We start from the raw sequence: 8,642 nt of genomic DNA, 5'->3' as shown, positions 1-8,642 counted from the left end.
CGGAAGAAGACAAGCAAATCCCAAACTTCACAGCAGCGCTTTGAGGTGCTCTGCCTGTGGCAGCCTACCTAGACTTTTGTCCCCTTTTTTTTCCAGTAAAATGTGTTCCTCAACCACTGAGAAGGATGTGCACAGAAATACTGACCACAGCAATGTTTGGTCAAGTGTTGAAGAGATGATTAGTCTCTTATAAGAATTACATTTATTTTGTGCATTCATTTTCTGTACTGAAGCGCACATGAAGGACACAGTGCTGGGCAGCGGCACCCCCTTAAGTCCAAGTATTTCCAGGTACAACCCGCACTACACAGGGCAGCTTCCAAACCCCACCAGTCTGGTAACCTCACGTTGGTTTCTCAGGTAACCAACCCACGAAACCCACTTCTAGGGCAGAGAAGGAGCAAGGGTTTGCGTAGTGGATCCTGACTGCCCAGTCCTTATGCTTTTCCTACCAGCCCAAACGCTGGTCTCTGCCTCCTGTACAGCAAGGGGGAGGTGATGCCAAAGGCCATGGGTGCAGTGCTGCTCCCCAGCAGCAGCAGATAAGCATGGCTCCTCCTCAGGCTTACAAGTGAAGAGCATCTTTAGCATCAGTAAGTCCTGCGCTCAGTAGGCAAATAAATCACCTGGCAGGGTAGGTTCTCAGCCTTCCTGAAGTACGTTTTTCTACACAATGCGTTAGCAGAGATTATGTTCCCTATCGTCTTTAAAAGCTAAGGATCCAAATGGTGACGTGCTGTATCATGCAAGCTGTGTACCATTTAGCATTAAGTACTGAGTATAAAATATGCTACAAATCGGACATCTGGTGTACTTGATCTGATTTTTTGATTCTACATTTGTCTTTTTTAGGATGATTCCTTTTTGTATCTTTCAAGTAACTCTGAAAACTTACTGTAAGCAGGGAGAGGAATGAATTTAATCTCAGAACAAAGCCGTTCAAGTTTTAGGAGAGTATTTTTCAGATTTTCATTACCTTGAGATCTGCCCAGAGTGTGGAAAAAGCAGTTAGAAGTTGTTACTTTCTCTATTTAGCATTTCAGTTTTACATGGGAAATCAGTTTTAATCTTAGAAAACTAGACGCTTCATGTAGTTTCTTCACTTGAATCAAGCCAAAAGCATTTCTTAGAGCTCTTAACTGAGAATTTCACTTTCGGCCACATTTTTGGAAGGAACTATTAATAGAGACAGTCACTTACTTGGAATCAATGCTACTGGTCTTACTTTCAGTGAAGACCCAATGACAATAAGGAGATCAACTTCATTTTTGTCATACTTCATGGCACGGTGGAACTGCTCGGGTAAGTTCTCTCCAAAGAACACGATGTCTGGCTTCATGATTTGGTTCATCAGGTGGGCATCTGGGGCATCTCGGTACAACCTGCATTAGAACAGCTTCTATTATTACAATCCAAGGCTGCGCCCTTGGAAACCTCAGATGTTAGCAATTTGCAGTGACTTACTATGGCAGAAGACAAGGAAGTTTAAGTGGCATTTCCTCATTTTGTTCTTCTGTGGATATACAGACAAGGGTGTTTCTTACTCTAGCCTGCAGTAACTGCATACAGAAATAAAACTCCAGCAGAAACAAAGAGGAGTCCTCTCAAGCCGAAAGAGAGAAACCATGCAGGTCTACACCCCAGTTCTTACCTGATAACTAAGCCAAAGTCCGGAAGGCATGCTCAGCACCCATGAGTAATTACCTCCTCTTTGACAGGAATGTATTTTTCTTGGTTTAATCAGAGCAAAAAGGTAAGATTTCGCTGTCAGTTTCCATTCTAGGATTTGATAAAAACCCCTTCCTAATCAGGGAGTACACTGCAGAGCTTTAACCTCTCTACTTCCTCCTCTCCTCCAAAAGCACGTGTGTTACACGCACACAGCAACAGGGCCCTGCAGCAGGTGCCTAGCCAAAGGGACAAGAACATAGGAAAGAACCTTTGTTCAGTCTCCATTTTAAACTTTTCCAATTCCTCCAAAACCAGAGCAGAATCCTTGTTCACTAAAAAAAAAAGGCGGAGGAAAGTTATGATTGTGAAGTTGGCTCCCTTTCCTCCGGAAACAAGAGGGTTTTCCGGTCTTTGGGACCTCCTTCAACTCTTTACTATCTTAAAACTTTTTCAGAGAAAAGAAAAGCAAGAAGGCGAGCAATACACATACAGACAATACTTCAGTTACTCCTGAGCAATTTTTCTTTTAAATGCTTCAAGTCTTCTCATCTGTAGTGTTAAAATACAATACCTCAGAATAAATCAAAGGGGCTAAATGTAGCTGTAGTCCTACAGCAGTCATCACAGGCAAGTTAGTGCTGTGTAAAGAGATGTATATTACCTATTCTAATAGGAAAATATATGAAAAATTATATTTAAATGCATAACAAGTCCCTCTTGTACAGAGAACATCTGCAGAAAACATAATCCAGAACTTACAAAGCTTAAGGCAAAGAACTAGTTTATGGATGTCTGCAGTAGGACTAAAGATAGTGCTTTCCAAATGAGGAAACATCATAAGCAAAAGGTCTTCTTCTAGTATCACAGCACATTTCCCAAACCTGTAAGTCTTCAAAGAATCCAGTCCTTCTCTGAAGAAAACCTAGTGCAGGGGATGCATAACAAGCCCCAGAGCTAGGAACTGGTCTGAAGAAAACCTTCAGCACATCCCCACGCTAACGCGCACCCAGTAGCCCCATGCTACAGGGAAACCAACCAAGGAATTCACCCAAAAGGAGCAGAGAGGTAGAATGAAGCTTGAACTTTTTCACTGGATCTTTTTGCATTAGAAAGAGAGCTCATAACCCCCAAACAACTTAAAACTTTTCCTGAAGCTGTGTCTTCTGTTGATGGTAGTGATGCCTTCGCACTTCCAGCTGGAAGCTTAAGGAGGAAAAATAATTTGCTCTGTATTAAGAGGAAGATGAAATGAGGACCTCTAACTTTTGATTTAAAGAGACCAGGTGATATTAACTCTATTTCCATCATTTCTCAGAGGAAATCCAATGACTTGTGACTTGGTGGATCTCTGCACAACAACTGATGTCCCTGTCCATATCATCTGAGTCACTGTGACGGGCCCATAAATGTGTTTCAACCCTACACCATTCACCAGCTTCTCTGCTAATCCTCAGAAAGGTCATCAGTAAGGGGGAAGATCTCTTCCAAGAGCTGAAATTGATACCAGAAGTTAAAGCTTGACAGTTGGCCACTGAATTGCCTCGGGTCCTCCTTCCCTCCAGAAGCAGCACTGCCCCAGAACCCCCGCACCTCTGCTGATGTACTTGTCTAATGAAAGAGAAGGGGAAATTCCCATTGACTATTGATGTCATCCATGTATCAAAAACAAGATCAGTAAAGATTCTTCCATTTCTTTGGTCTTTTCTTTGTAAATCTGAGACGCTTCCACTATTGCTTGAAGCTGCCTAAAATAGTCAAAGCAATGTAAAAGCACTGTTTTAGGAAGTAACTGACTGTTGTTTTACTCAGAAGCTCTATGTGTGATTTGTAACTGCTGGTGCTTCTCATCCAGAAGGAGGGCTGTGTACAGCAACCAAGAGAAAGAATCGTGCCACAGGGAACTACCAAGTTATCCTGGAAGTGGCAAAAGAATGAAGAACAGCAGCAAGGAATTGGTAGTTTTCTAAACAGATGATCTCAAACAATTCTCAGTCTATAATTTGTCAAAAGGAAATACTGGCAGAAAGAGGCTAGCTAGACTCACTTCCTTATGAAATACTTAGGACCACCAGAGGATGGAGCACAGCAAAGGCAAGGCAGTGTTTTCTGGGAAAACTGAGGACCTGGGGCCATGTATAACTCAATTTCCAGGTAGTGGAGGACAGCAGAGACCAGAAACGGGACTATCTACTGGGATCCAGGTGCCAAAACCATTTTTGTGTGGAGGAGTTGTTATAGAACAAAGCTGAATTGGACAGTGTTAAGTATAGTAGTTTCTTCTGATATCTGAGGAACCAAATTCCATGTTGTAGAGAGGCAACAGAAAAAGAAACTGCATAGCACTGGTTTGAGAAGTGCAGGCTATGGAGTAAAGATAATGATGGCAAATAGAACAATTAGTATTTTTTTCAGGTGCAGAAGAGGAAGGATATGTTTTCTTTCATTAGCTCTATTCCTTGTGTGAAATTATGTTTGGCAATTACCATATTTATTTCGCATTATGAAAATAATTCAGTACTACACCTAGGGCCTGTCCAGGAATGATACACCTGGCAACAGTACTGCAAGATTAGGGCTGAGGGATTGGGTGTAAAAACCTCCTCGAGTTGTATCTCAGGAGCAAGAACCCTCCTTGTTCTCGTTATGCAGCAGTTACTGCTACAGGCTCCTTCCTTCCACTTCTACATGCTCCTATTACTGCCCACCTGCAGGGACAGGCCATCAGGACAGAAGTTAGGTTCAGTGTAACAACATAAAATGATTGAAATGGTGGTTGGAAAAGAGACCCAACCACTAGCAACCAAACCAGAAAATTACAACATGCTTAGGAAGGTTGTTTAGAAGGAAGAAAACCTAAATCCCAATGAGCTGGCTTTGAAGGTAAAGGAGCAGCAAACATCTGTAAGATAAAAAGTTCTTAAAAATAATATTCTCCAAGCATTATCTGTTGTTTAAACATATTTTTAACGTAGGTAGGTGCTCAAAGAGCACCCAGTGCTATGGACAGCTAAGAATGCCTTCTCAGTGTGGCTGCGAGTTCAGGTGAACACAAACAGTGTGTGTAGCCAACCTGCTACTTACCATCTTAACCTCTCCTTTGCTCAGAGGTGCTATTAAAAATGGACTCTTACGGGTTTGCTCTGCTTTTTCTCAGTACCTAATTTCTGCAATATAGTAGTTGAGTATACTTTTAAATACTAGAAAAAACGCTAAAATACAGAGAGACACGTTCAGGAAATACATGCAAAGACAAGCAGCCTTTTAAAAGCAGATCTTTTAAACAATCCCCCTGTGGTGTTCTTGGGTTTGTCTAGGGTCGGTTTTTTCCAGTTGGTTATTTTTTTGTTGTTTGTTTGTTTTTGTGAGAGAAATACTTATTAGAAAGGTGCAGTGAGTTAAAGTAAATTTTTTACCTGATTGAAAATATCTCCTCGAACAACTTCACAATCAACTTTGTATTTACAGATCAGGCAGGAAGCTGTTGCAAAGGAACCTGAGGGGAAAAACCCGTATGGGAGAAATCAGGATTTTCAGTCATTCACATTTGGTCTTTTTGCCTGAGCTGTTTTCACACAAAGGCAGTTACATTGCAGTGCTATAAAAAACAGTCATTACAAAGCAATGTAAAGAGAGGTAGTTACAGTACTGAAGGTAGTTCTTCTAGATGTTAATCAGTGGTAGAGCACTCCTGCCTCTGTGTCTAAAGGGGAAGCTTCTTGGGTGGCTAACACACACGTGGAAGTGCACGCTGTGGAGTCAGGGTGGCAGACTAGCGTGGCCTTTTGGGGCAGGCATGTCCAGGAGAGTTAAGCCTACCAGGCCTTTAGTCTGTGGAAGCAATAATGCTAGGAGTTGACAGGATGCTGAAGAACAAAGCAGAACTGACAGATTTTCTCCTAACCATGAAACAGGGTAAAGAAAACCCAACAAAATAAACAATAAAAACCCAGGGATATTTGAGCCTGCACTAGAATGTGTCACTCCTACAGTAAAAGTCTGGAGCTCTCTAATGTCTCATGGTGCCCTGAGGGCAGTAAGAAAGCTCTGTGAGTCGTGTCCAGGGGGGTGCAAAAGTCTCTCTTTAAAAGGAAACTTCTAGGAAGGTAGCCATTAAGCTGCAGAAAGCTTTGCAGAAGCTAGGAACAGCTAAAAACCCCTGGTACCAAAACTTTATCCAGAGTATTATTTTAAACCACCCAAACCAAAGATGTTTTCTGCTCATAACCTACGCACAGCAGATGCCAAGTGAGGGGATTCTGGGGTTAAGTAGAACATGAAATACCCTTTGGGGATATTGTAGCTGGGTAGGACAAAGAGAGTGAAAGCACAGAACAACTTGGAGCCGGTCGTTTATGAACAACTGGCAGCTCAGGTCTGCTACCCACTGCTGGCAGGGAAAGCGCACAGCTCTCAAAATGCTCGCTCAGCTCCCAAAACCGGAAGGATTCCAAAGACTACGGGAAGTATGGCAGTTTTTTGCTCATTATAATTTGTTTATAGTAATAATTTACGCCTTTAAACAGTGTGTTAGGGACAGGTCAGTCAGTCTAGTGGGCCTAAGCCTGTCTGGGGCACCTGTTGCTTCCTAGTGGCAGCTCTATTATGAGAGTATTTTTTCACCATCGGAAGGACTTAATGGAGAAGTTACGCTGCTCCACACAAGCCATGTGTCACCAGCAGGCCACTGCCTCTGATCATTCAGCTACAACAATGGCAAGGAATAGGACTGAATTCCAGACAAGTTGGTTGACTGCAAAAGCCATTTTAAATTCAGAAAATGTTTCTAGGGCACGTACAGTAGTTTTCTTGGTAGCAACTTCACCACAGGTCTGCAGTGTGAAATGGGCTCAAAGTTTCATATATCAAATCCACAAATCATTACAAGGTTCCCTGTCACTGGGCACACTCATCACTAACTTGCCATTGCCACAGCTAGACAAAAAAGATGAAATAAATGCAGCAGTATGAACCCCTACATAACAGAGTTTCAATTTTTCTTTCGCCCTTACCATTAGTCAGCTAGCGCTTGCTAGGGCAGCAAACCTGTATGTCAGATAAAGCCTGATGTGCTTGAAACAACCTTTGCTAACTTCCAAAGACCTCAAAATGTCGGTCCATAGCATGTTTTTAAAGAATATTTTTAACTTAAAATCAACTTAGACAAGACATACACTAAAGATCGTCTGAAATCTAATTACTGCAGTGTGCACCTGAAAAAATGGGAAGCTTGAGTGTGGCAGTGATGTGCACAAACACAACCATGTAAGAAGTTCACACAGAATGACAACCAAAAGTGACGGCAAGACACGCTAAGCACAAATGGAAACTGGCATGAGATCTGGGTTATTCAACAGGCTGCTCTGCGCTGTTGGGTCACCACAAGAGAGCACCACGTCTGCTCTGTCTGAAAACAGAGACGGGACAAATCTGGCACTGAGCTGAGCTTTGTAGATAAGGAAATCAAATGAGTTTGGTCCCTGGAAAAGGTGGAATTAGGTCTTTTAAAAAGACATCAACACTGCTTTTAAACAATTTATTTGCCATAAGTCTACTAAATCATTCAAGTGGGCACTTTGAGAATTAATTTTCTCCATCTCTTCCTTAAAAATAAGTCCTTGAACTTATTTGCAAGTACTTGGAAATGGAAAGCATATCAGATGCAACTAGTTAAAAGATTCCACTTAAATCAGTATCGTAATTATAGAATGTGTGTGACACTGAAGGAGTAACAAGATGATCTTCAATTCAGCTGAACCGGATGGGTGATAAATCCACAATATTTTATACATGAGGTAAAGTCAATGAAGTGTCAGGATATTTTAAAATTTCAATAGAATATAACTTAAAAAAGGGAATCAAATAACAGCTGTTTCATGGATGGACAGTGAGAGGGACCTATGGAAAGACTGATTTTCACACAGTGTTCTCATACATTTATATAAAGAAACACCAAATACAGCTTAAAAGTTAAGGTCTAAGCTTGTGTGAACAGTGTTGATCTTCACTGGTAAGCAAAGACCACGCTTATCAAATATCATTTATGAAAGAAGTAGTTTCAATTGAAACACTTCCGATTTAAATACTTAAGCTACCCAAAAAAATAAATAAAAATGTACATTTAAAAAGCAGAATGTGTTGCCAAGAAATACTAAATCAAGAAAGAAAAAAACTAATTCCAAAAGTGATTACTTTGTCTGATGCACCAGTAGAAAGCATTCCTACACATAAAATAAGAAAAGGAAAACTAAAACCACTAACCATGACACTGTATTATCCTTTGGATTCCTGCAACCTGCTCCAGTGTGTCTATGTTCTGTGTATAGTTGCGAAGTAGTTTTCCTTCTTTATCCATCAGAGCTATGAACTTGTGACAGAGGGACGGCTGGAACTGTCCTGGATAGATTTCCTAGAGAATTCAGAAGCACATTAGAAAGTGTCAGTGGGTGCGCAGTGTCTTTACTCTGACTGTGGCAATTCACCCAGAGCTAAATATTCTCCATCACGACTACGTCAGCCGGTCATGTTGTCCCTCCCTTTGCGTTCTGCCATTCCTCTCGGATCCAGCGCTTCACTGAACATCTGAGCTTCTGATCACATCAGGATGAACTCCTCCATGCAGGCTGGTATTTTGTGCTTCACACAGCATAAAAGCAAGCTTTACATCTTTTTTGCCTTTGACAATGATGAAATAGGAAAGCTCTTTCTCTTTTACAAGTGTCAAGAAACCTCAATACTTGTTATTAGCAACCTATACAGTTCAACTGCAGTTTGATAAAAATTTCATAAGGGGTTCAGGTTCTGGTGTTTTGGTTTGGGATAAGCAGTTTTTACTCCTCAGCATTATCAGCAACTGTCCCTAGAGGATGGAAGCCCAGAAAGCAGAACGACGTTGGATAGGAAGACAGGTTCTACTTCTGCACAATGATTTGACACCTGCTCACAGTGAACAAGGATCCTGCCAAAGGGAAAGA

At 41.5% G+C, this 8,642-nt stretch overlaps 1 protein-coding gene across 1 annotated transcript in view; it reads right to left on the bottom strand.

The window, feature by feature from the left end:
- The window catches only part of SIRT1 (sirtuin 1), a gene marked incomplete at its 5' end in the record, with an annotated part of 15,882 nt that overhangs the window by 2,154 nt on the left and 5,086 nt on the right, over positions 1–8,642 (bottom strand). Inside the window, 4 exon segments of the mRNA XM_009874163.1 lie at positions 1,201–1,343; positions 1,345–1,382; positions 5,085–5,164; positions 7,930–8,077. Of these exon segments, the coding sequence (XP_009872465.1) occupies positions 1,201–1,343; positions 1,345–1,382; positions 5,085–5,164; positions 7,930–8,077 (409 nt within the window).

Source organism: Apaloderma vittatum, unplaced genomic scaffold, assembly GCF_000703405.1.
Source record: "Apaloderma vittatum isolate BGI_N311 unplaced genomic scaffold, ASM70340v1 scaffold42977, whole genome shotgun sequence".
Classification (NCBI taxonomy): domain Eukaryota; kingdom Metazoa; phylum Chordata; class Aves; order Trogoniformes; family Trogonidae; genus Apaloderma; species Apaloderma vittatum.
Note: the sequence above shows the minus strand (reverse complement) of the source record. Positions and strands in the feature narration are given on the sequence as shown.